Here is a 23,079-nt window from a genome sequence, read left to right as displayed (position 1 = left end):
AGGGTGCAAGGAATTTAGAGAAGGTTGTCCATCATGCTGATGTCTCATCTCATAAATGGAGCAGATAGTGTCTACAAAGAGTGTCTCTCCAGTGTATTGATTTCAATATGTACCACGTAATTCCTTATTCTGTGGTGGGGCTCCAGAGAAAATGAAAGTTTCTCCAAACTAATGACGGGCAAACTTTTTAGAAGTACAGTTCAGCAGTTTAGCCAAAGGTGAGCAAAAAGTTTATTACTGTTCAAAAGGTTTGAACCAAACCTGAACTTCACTAATACCCCTAAAACTAGTGTAGAACACTTTTAAGAGCCATAGATACCTTTTTGTAACATTCTTAAGAAGTAGAAGATGACATTTTAGTTCGGACAGCTGACATGAACCATCTGAGATTTGGATTCATGCTGAACCAAACCTTTAGCAAAGGTTGATCTGAACCAGGGTTCCACTGTTTTAGTTAGTCCAACACTACTCCAAAGGGTGCAGCTGATTGCTGAGGTTCCCGATAGCAGGACATTCCGTTTATTTGACTCTTCTGACAAAACAGGATGCTATAAAGTTGCCGACCCCCTTCAATGAGGTATTTCAATTTACCTACATAACTATTATGCTTGAAGGGGCTGTCCCATGGAAGGAACTTATCATCTATCCACAGGGCAGTGGTCATCCATGTGCAGCAGAACTTAATTCATTTCGATGGGACTGCTGGAGTACAAGGGCTTACCTATCTCCGGCATTCACCTTGAAATGAATGGGGTGGTTTTCTGCACAAGTGGCTACCACTCCATTAACTCAGGACCCCAATTCTCACAATCAGTGGGAGTCCAAGTAGTTGAACTCCCACAGATCACATACTGACTCCCTCTTCTGTGGATTGAAGAAAAGTCATTTTTGTTTGACAATCCCTTTATGATGATACAACTCAAGGCCAGTATAAGTTAATGTGAAATCTCAGCATATTTCTATTAAAGTGGTTGTGAAATATTGGGGCTTTCTTCTAGAAATAACACAATTTTTTTGTCCATGGGATGTGTGGTATTGTATCTCAACAAAGTTAATGGGGATAAGCTGCAATTCTACACATATCCCATAAACAAAGAGTAGTGGATTGTGGGTAGAGATATGCAAATTAAAAGATTCTGTGAGTTATTAAATGGGTTGTTTAGGGTTAGAGGTTTTTTTTTTCCTCCATAAACATCAGCGCTCTTGTCCATGGGCTGTGCCGGCATGAATATGACTAGGTTGCATTACCAGACACAACCCATGGACAAGAGTGTTACCGTTTCTGGTAAAAAAGGTTACATTTCTAACTCTGGAAACCCTTTTAAGAGTTTGTAAGTTATTATATATTTTATTTATGCTCCAGCAATACAGTTCATCTCCATGTTGAGCTCTCTCTACCTGACCGTATCCACAATGTCCGCCAGCTTGTTTATTACTTGGAGATTTTATTGAGTGTGACAGAGAAAAATCGAGATTTAATAAAGTTAGACATGACTTAGCCCCTTGTCATTCTGCAGTTATGTAATGAAGTATAACCACACACCATGCTCATTATCTACCTGTCTACCGTCATTTATTGTAATTATCCTACACAAACAATCCACGGCCAGTAAGCTATATATATAATTAAAGACAAATGTACATGCATATCACCAAAGAGACATTAGCGGTCTGAGAAATAGGTGGAGAGAGAAGTGGAGCAAACCCATAATGAAGACTGAGACTAAAGGCCTGGGAAGATACCCTGGTCTAAATGTCCTTAGATTGGATATGGTAGATAACAAGAGGTGCTGCCACCCAGATTAACCCACCGATGGTGGAAGGGTAGAATATGCTAAAAGACAAACCTGCTGTGTAGGTTCAACTCTCTGGAGGTTCCAATAAAGATGCCAGAACAATTAGATGAACATGCAACTTCTTGTTTTAGAGAGAAGAACATTTAGAATATTAAAATTTAAAATCCAGCTCATAAACGCGTTTCGGGGGAAACCCCTTCATCAGTAGTGCTGGGATTACTTCACTCTCGGGGAAGGGAACTAATAACCTTAAATACTGGGTAACAGAGTCATGAGTTGGAACAGAGTGGATGTCCAATGTACTTCCGGCATTTGGTATGAGAGTATCATCAGGGGCATATATGGGGTGCAGATGTAATAGTTGTATCTATGCCTAGGTGTCTGAGGGGACCCAAAGGCTGCTTTGTTATATAAAAAGGCAGCAGTGTTGCATAGGAGCTCTGGAGTTTTTTGGCACTAAATAGTTGATTGGTGAGGTCCATCGCTCATGATCCCTGCTGATCAGTAGATTGAAGAGCACACGACGCTTCAGTAAAGCCTGCGGCCTCATCTCAGGACAGTAACATCATGTTCACTCATCATGTGACCTGAGAACAGCTCCATTCCAATTAAGTGAGTGGGACGAAGCTGTGATACCAGGCACAGCCGCTTTACAGTGAACTGCACTGTGCCTGGTATGGACTGAAGTCACAGTGGTGCTCAACCTCTGCTGTCACTTTAAGCAACTGATCAGTGAGGATCACGAGCAATGGACCTTCACCGATCAAATGTTGATGATCCATCCTGAGGATAGGTCTCCAATAATTTAGTGCCAGAAAACCCCTTTAACCCTTTCCAATCCACTGTCTGACGTCTAAAGACATAATGATTTAAGGCTGTACTGCTCCGATGTTGGAAGACGCCCATCGGGGTTCTCTTACTGTATATTGCCAGTCTCTCTGCTGTCGGAGCCTATCTAACGTGTCACCTCATGCAGTACTGGCTTTACCAGCAGATAGCGCCGTTGTATAGCGGCAGAAAAAGATAAGCCCCCTAGGAAAACCTGGATACAAATTGGATTGGAAAGGGTTAAAGGCCATGGACAGCCTATTTCTTCACCAAAATGCATGTATTTTTAGCTAACAGTCATTTTTTCAATATAATTTAGTTAAATAAATGTTACACCGTTTATATCATTAGGAACTGCAATCTAAGTCTTAATGGGATATCCGTTAGTGAGGCTGGACTGATGGAATTGTTTTTGTCTGCTCTCTCCTTTCTTTCACATTTCTATCAGATAATTTATGACCACGATATTGAAAAACTGCAGTATAAATCCTGTGCTTTAAATATGGATTTCTGCCACAAATTTTCATATGTGTGCCCTCTTTTTGGCCCTTACAATATAATAATGTCCCCCACAATGTAATAATACCCCTCTTGTGTGACTTTAGTGCTCCCATAAGGTAATAGTGTCCCCTTTGTGTGTCCCACAAAGTACTGTAATAGTTTGCTTAGTGCCTCTGTTGTGCCTCCATGAGGTAATAGTGCCTTCTTTGCGCCCCCACAAAGTAACAATGCCTCTTTATAGTCCTTTTGTGCTCCTAAATATTATAATGCCTCCTTTGTGCTCTCTATTAGACCCTCTGCCTCTCCCTGGCTGCATTCTTAGCTGCTTAAAGGGTTATCAAAGTTGTAGCTTCTCTGTAAAACCCATTCCCCATGCACTAACATGACAAATAGACATATACTCTCAACTGTTCTGACTCCTGCTATGCCCTGAGGTACTGCTCGGTCCTGTGCTCTGGTGGTTGTTTACAGGCTGCTGTTGCGCCTGGTTTAGGGCTTGAAAAAGACTTAGATTAAGTCGAAACGTCGCCATTTTATGGAGCAATAAAACCTTTTTCTACAATTTCTACACCGTTGATGCTGCCGCCTCCTTGGACACCATTGGTTTAGGGCACGTCACAGGAACTACAGCCAAAGACAGAATTTGGTGATTGATTGCTAAGCTCTTGCACTGGATGCAGGGCTTGTGATGTTCCATAAACAGCCTGGGACAGCCTGTAAATGGGATGCCAGAGAAAAGATACGGAGTACTGACGTAGGATACAGCAGGAAGTGGGGAGAGGCACCTATTGGGAGAGGCGCTTATTTTTTAGGTTAGTCCATGAGAAGTAGGTTTTACAGTGAAGCTACAACTCGGACAACCCCATTAATAATTGATTTTGGCCCCCCTTCCACTGTGAACCGTGCAAGCAGCAGTGCACTATCTTCAATCACCCTCTTTTGTCTTCCTCTACTCTGACAGCAGACAGAAGAGGAGAACTGAAGATATCGCACTGCCACACAGTGGAAGTAGGGAGCAACTGATTAATAAAGAGTTATGCCACTAGATGAACAGTGAAGGTTAGCAGGTGGAAGGCCATAAATCCCAATTGACTTCAGGGAAACCTGGAAAGTTGACAGCACTGCCCATATATAATATTATGTACTATAATGCAATACAGTAATAATTTCTACATTACATAATGTATATATTTATTAGAGATGAGCGAGCACCAAAATGCTTGAGTGCTCGTTACTCGAGTCGAACTTTCAATGATGCTCGAGAGTTCGTTTTCGAGTAACGAACGCCATTGAAGTCAATGGGCGACTCGAGCATTGTTGTATATGACTGGTGCTCCGCTAAGGTTTTCATTTGTGAAAATCTTAGCAAATCACCAAAGTCATGTAAAAAACACAGAAACGGATAGGGCAGGCGAGGAGCAACATGCAGGGCTGCATTTCGGGCTCCGAGGTCTCACTTTTAAGCCACAATAGTGGCAAGAGTGAGACCCCCCCTACTGTCAGCATAACGATCGTTCTCCTCTGCCACAGCTGTAACAGCTGTGGCAGAGAAGAACGATGTTAGCCCATTGAATTCAATGGAGCCGACAATACAGCCGGCTCCATTGAAAGCAATGGGCTGCCAGCGAGCGCGGGATGAATTTTTGGGAAGGGCTTAAAAATATAAGGCCTTACCTGAAAAATAAAGATTTTAGTGTAAAAAAGAATAAAAATGCAGGAATTCTCTTCAATGGAGCCGCTGCTGCTGCCGGCGACTCCATTGAAGACAATGGTCCGCTGGCACACCTGAATTATTTTCCAGGGAAGGGCTTTACATATAAGCCATTCCCTGGAAATTAATTAAAAGTGATTTAAAAAACAAAAAAAAATAGATACTCACCTCCCTTCAGCTGCCGGGGCACAGCCGCATCTTCTCCTGCTGTCCCCTGCACTGTGGTGCTGAACTGCTGTCATTCAGCTGAGAGCTGCGCTGAGCCAATCAGAGGCAGCATTCACTCACCCATTCATGAATTCATGAATGGGTGTGAGTGAGATCTGCCTCTGATTGGTCAGGCTGTGACCAATCAGAGGGAGCTCATTCAGCAGGCGGGGATTTTAAATCCCTGGCTGCTGAATACTACTCACAGCTGTTCAGAGCAGTTCAGGAGGACTGGCCGCAGCTGAACTCTGTCTGCCGGGACCAGGTGAGTATATATATATATTTTTTATTTTTACACATTTCTGGATGAATTGCAGGGAAGGTCTTATATATTTAAGCCCTTCCCGAAAATTCATTGTGCGATCACCGGCAGCCCATTGCTGTATTGCCGGCTCCATTGAATTCAATGGGCTAACATCGTTCTACCGGGACAAGGTGAGTATATATTTTTTTTTACTTTTTACACATTTTAGGATGATTTTCAGGTAAGGGCTGATATTTTTAAGCCCTTCCCGAAAATTCATCCCGCGCTAGCCGGCAGCCCATTGCTTTCAATGGAGCCGGCTGTATTGCCGGCTTCATTGAATTCAATGGTCAGTGCTCGTTTAATCGAGACGAGCACCGCGTGGTGCTCGTCTCGAGTAACGAGCATCTCGAGCACCCTAATACTCAAACGAGCATCAAGCTCGGACGAGTATGCTCGCTCATCTCTAATATTTATACATTAGCTGGGGTATCAAAAAAATGCATAAAAGAAAAACAAAGTATTTGCAGACGACTCCTCAGCAAATTGGAATACGTCAGAACTGCTTATGGAAATCTGGTTATTGCGGTATAATCTCAATACCTGTTTGCTTGTCAGTTAAAACAATTCCAAGTTTTTCTTGAACTCCCGCCATCCCCCTATAAAAAAAAACAACTGAGCCGCTGAATGGAAACATATCAGAAGGAAACAGCTGGAAACCACTGGGTGCACACATGCTGCGGGAGGAATCACAAGCAGCCTCCAAATCCTATTCCACAAAGCAGCAGCCCCTCTCGCTGAGTGATTATCCAGCTGATACATTAACAATCCCTTTCTTCTCCATCACTGGAGTTGAAAGGGCCCATAATGCATTGCTGCATATTCATCAAACTGCCTGGTATTACTAGTAATGATGGACTTAACAGCTTTAGGTAATGTTATTGATCGCGGCATTGATCAGCCTTTTGTCACAACCAAAAAACCCCACAAAGAACAGCTGGTGATTAATACGGCGAGGGCGCAGGTTACACAATGCCGGCAAAACAAAGTTACTCACGAAGTTGACATTGATGTACTCCATATTCATATTCTAAGCAGCTCACTGCAACTTCTGAACAATGGCCAAATTCATCAAGCCGGGACTGTCTATGTGGGCATTTATGTAGAGCGGAAGGATCTGTCTACGGTATCTGAATGAGATGGCGGAACCAGAATCTCCTGTTACAGGTGGTTAGAAGTGTGTGCCGTCAAGCAAAACCTGAGTGGCTTATCTACTAAGGCAGAACCTGGCGGGAAACAAAAGCTAGAGAATTGCAGTAGACTATTAATCTATCAACAATCTAACAATCAAGGCCACCACGAAAATGTCAATCGTGGAACTGAAAGACAGAAACGCGTGGAGAACATTGATCCCTAGAGTGACCGAAGGTCAGATGCGACTGAACGGATAATCATCATCAACATTAATCTATCTGTTGCAGGCGGTGGGAGGTGACACAGGTTGCAGAATGCAATGCAGATGTTGCTATCTGTAACAGGTGTGCCTTTTACCTGTCATTGCTCTTAGAAAATCTTTATGGCGGTCTGGGCCAAATGCAAAACATGGGGAAAGTGAACTTCAGAGAGAACGTCACCTGTCAGACTCTAAATGTAACTGTACTCACATGATCTGCGGACCGCTTGTGTAGAACTGGTATTCACCACTATATGGTCACAGTATGGTGGTAGTATCTGTCTTTGTATAACCACTCTACTCTATCAATCTAACATCTATCTAATATCTATCTATCTATCTATCTATCTATCTATCTATCTATCTATCTCTCATATCTATCTATCTCATATCTATCTCCTATCTATCTATCTCCTATCTATCTATCTATCTATCTATCTATCTATCTATCTCATATCTATCTATCTATCTAATATCTATCTATCTCACATCTATCTATCTCATATTTATCTCTCTATCACATATGTATTTATCTCATATCTATCTATCCTTCTATCTATCTCATATCTATCTATCTCACATCTATCTATCTCATATCTATCTATCTCACATCTATTTATCTCATATCTATCTATCTATCTCATATATATCTCTCTATCTCATATCTATCTAACTCATATCTATCTATCTCATATCTATTTAATATCTATCATATTTATCTCTCTACCACATATTTATTTATCGCATATCTATCTATCTCATATCTATCTATCTATCTATCTATCTACCTCATATCTCGCTCTCTCATATCTATCTATCTATCTCATATCTATCTATATAATATCTATCTATCTCATATCTATCTATGCATCTATCTCATATCTATCTATTTATCTATCTATCGCATATCTATCTATCTCATATCTATCTATCTATATAATATCTATCTATCTTATATCTATCCATCTATCTCATATCTATCTATCTATCTATCTATCTCATATCTATCTATCTATCTATCTATCTATCTATCTATCTCATATCTATCTAATATCTATCTCCTATCTATCTATCTCCTATCTATCTATCTATCTATCTATCTATCTATCTATCTATCTCATATCTATCTAATATCTATCTCCTATCTATCTATCTCCTATCTATCTATCTATCTATCTATCTATCTATCTATCTATCTATCTATCTATCTATCTATCTATCTATCTATCTATCTATTTTTTCTATCTATCTGTCTATCTCCTATCTATCTATCTATCTCATATCTATCTATGTATCTATCTCATATCTATCTATTTATCTATCTATCTCATATCTATCTATCTATCTATCTATCTCATATATATCTATCTTTCTATCTCCTATCTATCTATCTATCTATCTATCTATCTTTCTATCTATCTAATATCTATCTATCTCCTATCTATCTATCTATCTATCTCATATCTATCTATCTATCTATCTATCTATCTATCTATCTATCTATCTAATATCTATCTATCTCCTATCTATCTATCTCCTATCTATCTATCTATCTATCTATCTATCTATCTATCTATCTATCTATCTATCTATCTATCTATCTATCTATCTATCTATCTCCTATCTATCTATCTATCTATCTATCTCATGTCTGTCTGTCTCTCTAGTAAATATAGTTATTGAACTAGTCTATAACAGTATAACTAATCATTCCCTGGATGTCCTATTTAAATAATTATTGCATTATTATTAGCTCTGCTCTGTGTTTGCGAAAAAAATATCCGTGTTTTTATGAATATCAGAAAGATTAGGCTGCTACAAGTGGGAGGGAGGTATTTAGCTGTTATGTGTTATCAGCTTATAGAAATGAATACTCTTCTGCTTAATAATCACTATTATTACGCGTTTAGAAAGGGACGAGATGTTAGAAGCCACACAGAGATGTACAAATAATCTCTTGTGTGTGAATAGGAGGACATCACTGTAGATTATAGTAACGTCTAATACTCTTATCCCAGGAACAAACTATTCAACATTTACATAGGACGTAAAAAAAGAAACTCGGCTTTTAATTATATAATCGTCTTTTGACATTTTGAAGACGGGGAAAAATGCGAATTAAAGGATAATTCTCCATTCTCTGTATGGGGTATAGAAAGATTACGCACGTCCTCTGTCTGCAGTGATTGAAATCACGATTTATTGGTCGTGGGTAAAATTATACATCATAAAGGACGAGCTTAAGAAGAATTAATCTTTGGCTCTGACAAAAAAAGCCTCAGTCCGAATTGTGAGCGTCTTTCTGGAAAGAGAAGAATAGAAGGACCCAGTTACAAATGAGCAATCTTTTAAAGAGATAAGAGGGGATTTTTACTTGAAGGATTTTTTTTCTACAAGCTTTTAAAATGTATTAAATAGTAGAACACTGGGTAAAGCAGCTGCTGAAAAAGACCTGTGGATAAAAGAGGACAGTCACTCTAGCATCAGCGTCAGGCAGCTGCTGCCAAGGCGCATAAAATCATGGGATGCATTGAAAGAGACAAGAACGTAGATCACTAGACAGACCACACATAGCATACTAGGGGAGATTTACTAAGCTGGGCATTTCCAAAGCCAAGCTTATTATGATCTCCACTCTGCACCGTGCACTCGATACATGAAAAGGCGAAGGTCTCTTTACGTATTAAGTGCATGCCAGTGTCTCCATGAGCCTTCTCAGAAATATACATCAGGTCCAAACTTGTGTACATTAACCTTTTGCAATCCAATTTTGGATTCAGGGTTTCCTAGGGGTCTTTCTCTTTCTGCCATTATACAATGGTGCCATCTGTTGGCTAGAGTCAGTACTGCGGTATGTGACATGCTGGGAGGCCCCTGACAACAGAGCGGTCAGTAATCTATAGTAAGAATACCCTGCCGGATGTCTTCCAACATCAGAGCTGTACAGCCTTCAATTACAATCTCTTTAGACGTCGGACAGTGGATTGGAAAGGGTTAATGGCCTAACTTATGCCAGTTTCTGGTCTAAATCATGCACAAATCTCTTGGCAGCCCACACCCACTTGTAATTTCCCCCACCCACCCACCCACACACACACACACACACACACACACACACTTTTCTCAATAGTGAGTGACTGGCATAAAACAGAAATAGTCGGAAACTTTTGCACAAATACCCACTTTTTGACTTTTTTTACGTCAGGTATTGGCATAAATAGCTTTATGAATGTGGCCCATAGTATACAGTGTTTGGGCACCTGGGTACAATAAGTGCATATCTGAACTTGAATGGGAAAAGAAGAAGGTAACCAAAGAAATCTTTGGATATATGGGTTATGCTATGCCACATAAGCCATTCTTCATAAGGTGCAATGCATTAGCATGTTTAAAACGGTGCAAGGAAGATCATCATTGGACAGTTGAGTAATGGAAGTTCTATGGAGTGGTGAATCACAGTACTTCATCTTCAGATCAGATGGCTATACCGGGCTGTTTTGCCTGAGTGTGTTTTGCTAGTAGGTAAGTATGGGGGAGGTTCCATTATGGTCTGGGGATGTTTTATATGGCATGGTCTTGTTGCATTGGTTGTAGTGGCAAGACCCATGAACACCGAGGTGTACCCTGACATTCTAGACAATAATGTGCTACTGACAATGTGGCAATACTCTGGGAATGGTCGGCCATACTTCCAAAAAGACAACGCACCCCGTTACACATCCAACGCTGTATTACATTGCTTTGAAGATATAGATGTTCCACTTTTGGACTGTTCTGCACAGTCCTGACCTGAACCCTACTGAACATCTCTGGGACGGACTGGAATGTTGTGTCAGGAAATATGAACAGCATCCATCTTCTTTGAGAGAACTCGCCAGACGTTTGCAGGATGAATGGAAGGAAATGCCAGCTGAAGTGTATCAGACGTTAATAGAGAATATGCCATGAAGAGTATCCAATGTCATTTGGACCAAAGGAGCCCCACTAAGGATTAACATATCGGAATAAATAGTTCTTTTGTTTCTTATGAATTTGAATATGCTGCTTAAATAACAGTTTTGTGAAAAGTTAGTTCAAAAGCGACAACTGGCTGTACTTCCTCTTGTTAGCTTTTCAAAATGGCCACCACATCAAAAGAAAAAATGCCAATGATCTTTTTTTTTAAGAAAATCAAATAGATTTATCAAACTTTGATTCTGATTTGGAATTTATAGATAATTTTTTGGTTTTGGGTGGAGATTTTTAATATTCTGCTCATGTATGTGCGAGATAATGGGATACCAACAGGTAACAACCACTTTAGGAAGTAGTTCCAATGTCTGTTACATATCCCCTACCTGGAATTTGAGCTGTCTGTCTACTGTAAGCATCAAAACATTTCTGGTCTTCTACTCATAAACCAAGATCCTCATAATGAGCTAGTGGTTCCTCCCAGATAGGGGTGTATAAGACAAATCTCACCCAACAACTGAACTTATGTTTCACAGTAATTACTATGATACTTATGTACTTACATTCGGGTTGTGTAGCCACCTTGACTGGCTGTGAGCTCTCGCCAGGTCCCCATTCATTATACGCTACTATACGGAAAGAGTAAGTCTCCTCTGGCTTCAGATTGCCCACTGTTAACTGCAAGGCCACAGGCTGTGATGTGTTTAACGCTCGTTCCCTGAATGAAAAGAGTAGAGACAAGATAAAATTAGAAAACCGAAAAACTTGACCATGACGCAATACAACTATCCAAATAACCCCTGGATATATAACAATCTAAGATATATTGCAACATGTCAAGAGGGTCATTTGGGACTATGGGCACATGAGCAGAGGTCAATGATCTGGTCTCTTGAGAAAATTCTTTGCTCTGTGTCAGCTGGATGTGCCCATGTCTTTGCAATTGTCAGTGTGTGAACTGCTTATCTTAGCTCAGGCAGTAAAATAGTCTTATCTGACATTAATCTTCCATCACACCTCTAATAGACACTCTTTAAGCAACCAAATTACTACAAGACTAAATTTGTTGGTCGGTTCATTGGTTGGTTGATGATAACGCATGATAGTTAGCACATAAAGATTGTTGGTTAACTGAGTCTTTCTGGACACTTCTATTTGGCCTCTGATAAATATATTCTCTGTTGTATAACTAGGGCCATGAAGACTCAAGCTTGCATTGTGCATACCACCCTGCCTATCCTTTGTGCCACTTTATCACTTCACAGTATTATTGCATAAGAAGTATAAAACTGTAATTAGTTATTTAAAGGGGTGGTTCCATCTAGACCACCTCTTCTCTAAATGAGGACTTACTGGAGATCAGGTGATTACAGAGGGTCAGGCTCCTGAAACCCCCTAACTTGTTCTTACTAGGGGAAATTACAAACAAAAATAGCATATTTAATGGCACCTATAAAGGGGGCCTACTGTCAAGATATCTCTGTAAGGCAACCGATTGCTGCAGGAGCTCTTCCCCACTGCACTATTTGTAATTAGTGTGGGATCTCTAAGCACCAGTTGTTCCAGTTTTAGACTTCATTTAGTCAAGAGCATACATCCCAATGAGGCTGTGGATTACTTGGAGAGAAAGAGCCAATCCTTGGTTTGTTCAATCCACATAGGTTAAAGAACTTAGGCAGGACTCCTTTCTCCATATTGTCTGCATTTTTAAGAAAGGGATGGGAACTTAGTCCAGTAGTCATGTAAATAACCTGGATATATATGAACATGGCTTATACACATAGTCAAATTCCTACCACAATTAGAGATAACTTTGATTCTGGTGGTTTAACCCATTACTTGCTGAAGTCAAAAGTGACAGCAGCATCCAGGTGTTTGACAGAGGGAGGGGGCTCCCTCTGCTAACCAAGCACCCTACTCCCTACTCCACCATCTATCAACGATGGGGTGCTATGGCAGCAGAAAGCCTGACAATAGGTTCTGGATCTTCCATTTACAAAATGCTCCTATAAAACCCATTTACATGGTTAGACCCTACCATAGAAAAGTTCTTAGGCTGCCTGGCAGTAAAAAGTACTGTGTAATACACTTCAGTATAGAAGTATTGGAGAGTATTATGCGAGCAGTCAAGTGATCAAGTGTTCAAATCCCTTGGTGGAAGAGAAATGTGAAAAGAAGTTTACTAAAATGTTGAAAATGAAAAAAAAAAAAGAAAGTAACATTTAAAAAGCGACATTTTCCCAATACGCATTTGTATATTATGTTAAAAAAACAGAATAAAAAAATGTAAAAGGACATAAAATTGCTTTCAACACATTTGTAACAATCTGTAATATCAAAATAATGCATTGCTTATCCCGCAAGGTAAACACACAAAAAGCAAAACCTTGAAACGGCTGGGTTTTTTTTTGGTTAATTCACCTCCAAAGACTAAATAAAAATGATCAAAACGTTGTATTTACCCAAAATACAAACTACCATTAAAACCTATAGCTCAGCCCACAACAAATAAGCTGTGTCAACGGAAAAGAAAAAAAGTTTTCTGAATATAGTGACGCGAAAAAAAAAAGTTATTTTTATTGCGCAAAAGTAAAAAAACACAGAAAATTGGTATCTCCATAAAGAACATTTGCCACACAGTGGGCATCACTAATTTATTATGTAAATAAACAATAGTGGAATTGCCGTTTTTCCCTCCCCTCCATAAAAAGTGAATTAAAGTTAGTCATTAGGTTATATGTACCCCAAAATGGTGGCATTGAAAAAAAATCAGAAAAATATAACTCATCCCACAAAAAAACACATCCATATGGCTAAATTAAAAAGTTATAGATTTGGGAACACAAGAATGCAAAAAGGAACAAATCTGACTCATCCCTCCTGAAGGCCACAATAAGCTGCGCCCGTGGTGGTGGGGTAATATGCATGTCTACATATTACATTGCAGGCATAAAAATTGCGCTGCTCAGGTGCATAAGATATTAAGATGATCGGATTTACGTGTTTCCTAATTTTAGTTATTTTCTTTATATTGTTACCATCCACTTCTAAGACATCTACGCCCCATTAACGAGGCCTCCTTTTCAAGGGCTCATCTTGCCAACAGCTACTTAAGTGATTTAATAAGAAAGAAGGAAAGTGTGTCACTAATAAGATAAGCACATGGGACTCGCCGATATATTTAGAGTCTTGGTGTATCATACATCTTACGTATCGTCATTAGGTAAACAATAAGTGCCGACTCCACATTTAATGCATGAGACTAGAGGTAGCATTTGAGGAGAATGTTTTGACTGTCTTCACACGTGTTGAAAGCAGATGTCTTACATTTGCCATCAGAAGTGACAGGAACGGATAGAAACCGACTTGTCAGCTCAAATTTGAAAGCTTCCTTCCTCAATAGAAGATACAACATCCCATTTTTCTATTTAGCGCTTGTGATCTCTGTTACAGCTAACCTGACACAACATGATCTTGCTAATACAAAAAAGAACATTTTTTGTAAGGTCTACAAGATTTTACTTGTCTTTGAATGCAGCAGAGCCAGGGTGAGAATTTTCCCAAAGCATCTAAATAAGTCAAGATTTCGAAAATCGTATTTTCCAAATCTTTGGCTCCGGCTTAAAATGTAATGTTGTTTCTTCCAGATTTTTTATATCATCGTGTTATTAAAGGAGCTGTTTCATCTGTATAACCATTCTCTATAACAGGAGTGGTTCCATGTGGACAACCATTCCCTATAACAGGAGTGGTTCCATGTGGACAACCATTCCCTATAACAGGAGTGGTTCCATGTGGACAACCATTCCCTATAACAGGAGTGGTTCCATGTGGACAACCATTCCCTATAACAGGAGTGGTTCCATGTGGACAACCATTCCCTATAACAGGAGTGGTTCCATGTGGACAACCATTCCCTATAACAGGAGGGGTTCCATGTGGACAACCATTCCCTATAACAGGAGTGGTTCCATGTGGACAACCATTCCTTATTGGAGGACCCACAGGGCCAATGTTCGATAACAATCTGGTGGCTGAAATTCCCATCAATCAGCTGTAATCAAAGCTGCAGGGGAATAATCACATTCAAGGCCGAATTAAAGGAGTTGGCCACTTTATAGTGATACTTAAAGGTTGGCAAGATACAACACATGGTGTATAGAGATGAGCGAGCACCAAAATGCTCGGGTGCTCGTTACTCGGGACAAAATTATCGCGATGCTCGAGGGTTCGTTTCGAGTAACGAACCCCATTGAAGTCAATGGGCGACCCGAGCATTTTTGTATATCGCCGATGCTCGCTAAGGTTTTCATTTGTGAAAATCGGGGCAATTCAAGAAAGTGATGGGAACGACACAGCAACGGATAGGGCAGGCAAGGGGCTACATGTTGGGCTGCATCTCAAGTTCACAGGTCCCACTATTAAGCCACAATAGCGGCAAGAGTGGGCCCCTCCCAACAACTTTTACTTCTGAAAAGCCCTCATTAGCAATGCATACCTTAGCTAAGCACCACACTACCTCCAACAAAGCACAATCACTGCCTGGATGACACTCCGCTGCCATTTCTCCTGGGTTACATGCTGCCCAACCCCCCCCCAATCGCACGACCCAGTGTCCACAGCGCACACCAAAGTGTCCCTGCACAGCCTTCAGCTGCACTCATGCCACAGCACCCTCATGTCTATTTATAAGTGCATCTGCCATGAGGAGGAACCGCAGGCACACACTGCAGAGGGTTGGCATGGCTAGGCAGCGACCCTCTTTAAAAGGGGCGGGGCGATAGCCCACAATGCTGTACAGAAGCAATGAGAAATATAATCCTGTGCCACCGCCATCAGGAGCTGCACACGTGGGCATAGCAATGGGGAACCTATGTGCAACACACTATTCATTCTGTCAAGGTGTCTGCATGCCCCAGTCAGACCGCGGTTTTTTATAAATAGTCACAGGCAGGTACAACTCTGCAATGGGAATTCCGTGTGCACCCACAGTATGGGTGGCTCCCTGGAACCCACCGGCTGTATATAAATGTATCCCATTGCAGTGCCCATCACAGCTGAGGTAACGTCCGATTAAATGCAGGTGGGCTTCGGCCCACACTGCATGCCCCAGTCAGACTGGGGTTCTTTAGAAGTGGACACATACAGTTACAACTCCCTGTGGACCCACAGCATGGGTGGGTGCCAGGAAGCCACCGGCGGTACATAAATATATACCATTGCATTGCCCATCACAGCTGATGTAACGTCAGCTTTAATGCAGGTGGGCAAAAAATGAATTGGATTACACTGTAGGCGAGGGCCCCAAAAAATTGGCGTACCAACAGTACTAATGTACGGCAGAAAAATTGCCCATGCCCAACCAAAAGGGCAGGTGAAACCCATTAATCGCTTTGGTTAATGTGGCTTAATTGGTAACTAGGCCTGGAGGCAGCCCAGTTAAAATAAAAATTGGTTCAGGTGAACGTTTCAACGCTTTAATGAGCATTGAAACGTATAAAAATTGTTTACAAAAATTATATGACTGAGCCTTGTGGGCCTAAGAAAAATTGCCCGTTCGGCGTGATTACGTGAGGTTTCAGGAGGAGGAGCAGGAGGAGGAGGATGAATAGAATACACAGATTGATGAAGCAAAAAGGTCCCCGTTTTTGATGGTGATAGAGAACGCTGCTTCCATCCGCGGGTGCAGCCTATGTATTGCTTAGGTATCGCTGCTGTCCGCTGGTGGAGAAGAGAAGTCTGGGGAAATCCAGGCTTTGTTCATCTTGATGAGTATAAGCCTGTCGGCACTGTCGGTTGACAGGCGGGTACGCTTATCCGTGATGATTCCCCCAGCCGCACTAAACACCCTCTCTGACAAGACGCTAGCCGCAGGACAAGCAAGCACCTCCAGGGCATACAGCGCGAGTTCAGGCCACGTGTCCAGCTTCGACACCCAGTAGTTGTAGGGGGCAGAGGCGTCACCGAGGACGGTCGTGCGATCGGCTACGTACTCTCTCAGCATCCTTGTACAGTGCTCCCGCCAACTCAGCCTTGACTGGGGAGCGGTAATACAGTCTTGCTGGGGAGCCATAAAGCTGGCAAAGGCCTTGGAGAATGTTCCCCTGCTGCGCTGTACATGCTGCCTGATCTCTGCGCCTCCCCTGCTACCTGGCCCTCGGAACTGCACCTTCTGCCACTAGCACTGTCGGATGGGAATGTTACCATCAGTTTGTCCGCCAGGGTCCTGTGGTATAGCATCACTCTCGAACCCCCTTTCCTCTTCGGGTATGAGAGTGGAAAGGTTCTCCTTATACCGTGGGTCGAGCAGTGTGTACACCCAGTAATCCGTCGTGGCCAGAATGCGTGTAACGCGAGGGTCTCGAGAAAGCCATCCTAACATGAAGTCAGCCATGTGTGCCAGGGTACCTGTACGCAACACATGGCTGTCCTCACTAGGAAGATCACTTTTAAAGGTTCCTCCTCCTCCTTCTCCTCCTCCTCCTCCTCCTCTGGCCATACACGCTGAAAGGATGACAGGCAAGCAGCATGGGTACCCTCAGCAGTGGGCCAAGCTGTCTCTTCCCCCTCCTCCTCATGCTCCTTCCCCTCCTCCTCAATGCGCTGAGATATAGACATGAGGGTGCTCTGACTATCCAGCGACATACTGTCTTCCCCCGCCTCCGTTTCCAAGCGCAAAGCATCTGCCTTTATGCTTTGCAGGGAACTTCTCAAGAGGCATAGCAGAGGAATGGTGACGATAATGATTGCAGCATCCCCGCTCACCATCTGGGTAGACTCCTCAAAGTTTCCAAGGACCTGGCAGATGTCTGCCAACCAGGCCCACTCTTCTGTAAAGAATTGAGGAGGCTGACTCCCACTACGCCGCCCATGTTGGAGTTGGTATTCCACTATAGCTCTACGCTGCTCATAGAGTCTGGCCAACATGTGGAGCGTAGAGTTCCACCGTGTGAGCACGTCGCACAGCAGTCGGTGCACTGGCAGATTAAACCGATGTTGCAGGGTCCGCAGGGTGGCAGCGTCCGTCTTGGACTTGCGGAAATGTGCGCTGATCCGGCGCACCTTTCCGAGCAGGTATGACAAGTGTGGGTAGCTTTTCAGAAAGCGCTGAACCACCAAATTAAAGACATGGGCCAGGCATGGCACGTGCGTGAGGCTGCCGAGCTGCAGAGCCGCCACCAGGTTACGGCCGTTGTCACACACGACCATGCCCGATTGGAGGCTCAGCGGCGAAAGCCAGCGGTCGGTCTGCTCTGTCAGACCCTGCAGCAGGTCGTGGGCCGTGTGCCTCTTCTCTCCTAAGCTGAGTAGTTTCAGCACGGCCTGCTGACGCTTGCCCACCGCTGTGCTGCCACGCCGCGCGACACCGACTGCTGGCGACGTGCTGCTGCTGACACATCTTGATTGCGAGACAGAGGTTGCATTGGAGGAGGAGGAGGAGGGTGGTTTAGTGGAGGAAGCATACACCGCCGCAGATACCAGCACCGAGCTGGGGCCCGCAATTCTGGGGGTGGGTAGGACGTGAGCGGTCCCAGGCTCTGACTCTGTCCCAGCCTCCACTAAATTCACCCAATGTGCCGTCAGGGGGATATAGTGGCCCTGCCCGCCTGTGCTTGTCCATGTGTCCGTTGTTAATTGGACCTTGGCAGTAACCGCGTTGGTGAGGGCGCGTACAATGTTGCGGAAGACGTGGTCGTGCAGGGCTGGGACGGCACATCGGGAAAAGTAGTGGCGACTGGGAACCAAGTAGCGCGAGGCCGCCGACGCCATCATGCTTTTGAAAGCCTCCTTTTCCACAAGCCTATACTGCAGCATCTCCAGGCTGATCAATTTGGCTATGTGCACGTTTAACGCTTGAGCGTGCGGGTGCGTGGCAGCGTACTTGCGCTTGCGCTCAAACAGTTGCGCTAGCGACGTCTGGACGGTGCGCTGAGAGACATTGCTGGATGGGGCCGAGGACAGCGGAGGTGAGGGTGTGGGTGCAGGCCGGTAGGCACTCGTGCCTGTGTCCTCAGAGGGGGGTTGGATCTCAGTGGCAGGTTGGGGCACAGGGGGAGAGGCAGTGGTGCAAACCGGAGGCGGTGAACGGCCTTCGTCCCACCTTGTGGGGTGCTTGGCCATCATATGCCTGCGCATGCTGGTGGTGGTGGCTCCCCAGCTGATCTTGGCGCGACAAAGGTTGCACACCACTGTTCGTCGGTCGTCAGGCGTCTCTGTGAAAAACTGCCACACCTTAGAGCACCTTGGCCTCTGCAGGGTGGCATGGCACGAGGGGGCGCTTTGGGAAACAGTTGGTGGATTATTCGGTCTGACCCTGCCTCTACCCCTGGCCACCGCACTGGCTCGGCCTGTGCCCACACCCTGACTTGGGCCTCCGCGTCCTCGCCCGCGTCCACGTCCTCTAGGCCTACCCCTACCCCTCAGCATGCTGTATTACCAGTAGTGCAGAAACAGAACGCTGTAATTAAATGTGCCGCTTATTGGCCTGTGGTTGGAGGCTGACTTCGCTTACGGAACGCACAGCAGAGGCAGGAAAGAATTTTGCGCAAGCCTGCTGTAACACTTAGCTGGCTGCGTATGAATTAGGACAACTACCCCCAGCAGAGACCCAGTATACTTGTGGACAGGAATACAGCGGTGATGTAAGAGGCAACACAGAGGCAGGAAAGAATTTTGCGCAAGCCTGCTGTAACACTTAGCTGGCTGCGTATGAATTAGGACAACTACCCCCAGCAGAGACCCAGTACACTTGTGGACAGGAATACAGCAGTGATGTAAGAGGCAACACAGAGGCAGGAAAGAATTTTGCGCAAGCCTGCTGTAACACTTAGCTGGCTGCGTATGAATTAGGACAACTACCCTCAGCAGAGACCCAGTACACTTGTGGACAGGAATACAGCGGTGATGTAAGAGGCAACACAGAGGCAGGAAAGAATTTTGCGCAAGCCTGCTGTAACACTTAGCTGGCTGCGTATGAATTAGGACAACTACCCCCAGCAGAGACCCAGTACACTTGTGGACAGGAATACAGCAGTGATGTAAGAGGCAACACAGAGGCAGGAAAGAATTTTGCGCAAGCCTGCTGTAACACTTAGCTGGCTGCGTATGAATTAGGACAACTACCCTCAGCAGAGACCCAGTACACTTGTGGACAGGAATACAGCGGTGATGTAAGAGGCAACACAGAGGCAGGAAAGAATTTTGCGCAAGCCTGCTGTAACACTTAGCTGGCTGCGTATGAATTAGGACAACTACCCCCAGCAGAGACCCAGTACACTGAGGACGGTCGCAGGCAGCCCAAATAGATTTTTTTCCCAAATGTTTTTGGAAAGGCCCACTGCCTATATACACTAAATATGTCTTCTGTCCCTGCCTCACCACTACTGGCCCTGGACAATGTAAAATTACTGCAGGTTGCAATGCTCTGCACGGCCGATATACAAAAAAAATAAAATGTGCAACACTGCAAAAAGCAGCCTCCACACTACTGCACACGGTTAGTTGTGGCCCTTAGAAGGACCGTTGGGGTTCTTGAAGCCTAAAATAACTCCTAACGCTCTCCCTATAGCAGCTCCGGCATCAGCAGCACTGTCCCTGATCTCTGTCAGAATGCATCTGTGGCGAGCCGCGGGAGGGGCCGATTTTTATACTCGGGTGACACCTGATCTCGCCAGCCACTCACTGCAGGGGGGTGGTATAGGGCTTGAACGTCGCAGGGGGAAGTTGTAATGCCTTCCCTGTCTTTCTATTGGCCAGAAAAGCGCGCTAACGTCTCAGAGATGAAAGTGAAAGTAACCCGAACATCGCGTGGTACTCGTCTCGAGTAACGAGCTTCTCGAACACGCTAATACTCGAACGAGTATCAAGCTCGGATGAGTACGTTCGCTCATCTCTAATGGTGTACTTCCTAATATATTACTGTTTGCTCCTGTGAGAAGTACTGCTCTCTTGTAACCAACAGTCTTCCGTACCCCTCACAGTGTTTCTGACCTATACATAGCCGCTGATGGAGGGGCACATGTGATCAGACCCATTTATTAATGGCCTCCCTTGAATAACATGGCATATGGTACAAGAGATCAGCATATACTCACTGTTGTACACTATGTTAATGTCAGGACAGTGTCCGGGATATGGGGGTCCCTGAGATATCCCGCAACCCCTGTCCCTGCCTACTTGCCCCCCTGGGCTAACCCCCAGGGCGACAACTGGGCGGCGGTCCCTACCCTCACTAGGGAAGCGGGACACGGGAAGACAAACAGACACTGAAGACAAACAACGGTAGAATGGTCAGACAATCCGGGTCGGCAACAGGAGGGTGCGCCGTACAGGGGGGTCAGGCAAAAACGTAGTCAAGGTCCAAAAGCAGAGGTCAGGAAAGCCGGGGTCACAAACAGGAGTCAAAGAATACGCGGGTGCAGCTGGAAGACCAAACTAACACTGGCAAGGCCTGAGAGGAAAACACACCTATTTAAATGCTGTCAGCGCTCCCGCCCCAGAAGCTGATTGGGGCGGGGAGCCTGACAGCAGCAGGGCTAATCAGGGCGGTGCTGGGGGCACGCCCCCAGTCTAGCTGCACAGACAGTTACTAGGGAAGCCAGCCTGGTAGTCAAGTGACTAGAAGCACCAGCTGCCTCCCTAGCAACCCGGCGGCGACCAGTCTTACAGCGGCCCGGGGAGATCACAAGAACCGGGGTACCTCTGCGCCGCGCTCCTGTACCCCGGGTGGCCGGACCGGTGGTGCGGGCACGGCGGCCCCGAGAGTTGCCGGTTCTGACAGTACCCCCCCTTCTACGGGGGGACACCGGACCCCCATGGCCAGGTGCGGGCTTAAGCGGGAAAGCCCTGTGGAATGCCTGGACTAGGCGTGGCGCATGAACGTCCCTGGCAGGGACCCACGTCCTATCCTCAGGGCCAAATCCTCTCCAGTGGACCAGGTACTGCAGCACACCTCTAACCCGTCGGGCATCCACCAGCCTTTCTACTTCATACTCCAGTTCCCCCTGTACCAGAGAAGGAGGAGGCGGGTTCTGGGTGGGTAGAACTGGAGTCACATACTTCTTAAGTAAGCTTTTGTGAAAAACCTTGTGGACCTTCCAGGGGTCAGGAAGTGCCAACTTATATGACACCGGGTTGATAACCTGAGAAACAGAAAATGGGCCAATGAACCGAGGAGCAAGTTTCAGGGAGGGAACCTTGAGTCTCAGATTCTTGGATGACAACAAAACTTGCTCCCCGACTACAAAAGGTGCAGAGATGGTACGTCTTTTATTTGCGTATTTACGCAGTTTCTCTTGGGAACCCTGAAGGTTCTTACGAACCTGGGCCCAAACTGTGCACAGTTCCTCAGAGGATATGTCGGCGGCCGGATTGTTCGAGACCACAGGAGTGGAAAGCGAGAACCGGGGATGAAACCCATAGTTACAAAAAAAAGGTGACACTTGGGTCGACGAGTTAACATGGTTGTTGATAGCAAATTCGGCGAGAGGTAAGTAGTTGACCCACTGATACTGGTTATCAGAGACAAACAGTCGCAGATACTGGATAAGTTCTTGGTTCATTCGTTCCGTTTGTCCGTTACTCTCGGGATGGAAAGCGGAGGAGAAGGACAAATTTACGTTTAGATTTTTACAGAAGGCTCGCCAGAAGCGAGCGACGAACTGAACCCCTCTATCTGACACAATGTCCTCGGGGATCCCATGTAACCGAACAATCTCCTTGATGAACATTTCCGACAGAAGTTTGGCGTTAGGCAACTTGCAAAGCGGAACAAAATGTGACATTTTAGAGAAACGGTCTACTATTACCCAGATGACCGTATTCCCCAGCGAGGATGGCAGATCAGTAATAAAATCCATGGACAAATGGGACCATGGCCTGGACGGAATGGGCAAGGGAAGAAGAGGACCCTCAGGACGTCTCCTGAGATTCTTCCCCCTTGCGCAAACCGGGCACGCGGACACAAATCCCCGTACCTCCTTGGCCATGTGCGGCCACCAATAGAGTCTGGACACTAACTCCAGCGTACCCCTGATGCCGGGGTGTCCAGCTAGGACTGAAGCATGTGTCTCCTCTAACACTTTCAATCTCAGTGACAACGGGACAAATAATTTGCCTTCCGGAAGGGCTTCAGGAGCAGATTGTTGAGCGGCGTGAATGAGAGGTGAAAGGTCGGAGGAGACAGCAGCGAGGACCACCCCAGGGGAGAGAATGCTCTCAGGCTCCGGCTCGGCAGGTTCCGGAGAACCAAAGCTCCTAGACAGGGCATCAGCCTTGACATTCTTAGAACCGGGTCTATAGGTAACAACAAAATTGAACCGAGAGAAGAACAAGGCCCAGCGGGCTTGCCGAGCATTTAACCTCTTAGCGGAATCTAGATAGGTGAGGT

At 44.8% G+C, this 23,079-nt stretch overlaps 1 protein-coding gene across 1 annotated transcript in view; it reads right to left on the bottom strand.

Moving 5' to 3' along the window:
- DCC (DCC netrin 1 receptor) overlaps positions 1-23,079 on the bottom strand; it is a 640,441-nt gene that overhangs the window by 211,154 nt on the left and 406,208 nt on the right. The window contains exon 11 of the mRNA XM_066604857.1: positions 11,255-11,409. Within this exon, the coding sequence (XP_066460954.1) occupies positions 11,255-11,409 (155 nt within the window). The remainder of the gene's footprint in view (positions 1-11,254; positions 11,410-23,079) is intronic.

This window comes from Eleutherodactylus coqui, chromosome 5 (genome assembly GCF_035609145.1).
Source record: "Eleutherodactylus coqui strain aEleCoq1 chromosome 5, aEleCoq1.hap1, whole genome shotgun sequence".
Taxonomy (NCBI): Eukaryota; Metazoa; Chordata; class Amphibia; order Anura; family Eleutherodactylidae; genus Eleutherodactylus; species Eleutherodactylus coqui.
Note: the sequence above shows the minus strand (reverse complement) of the source record. Positions and strands in the feature narration are given on the sequence as shown.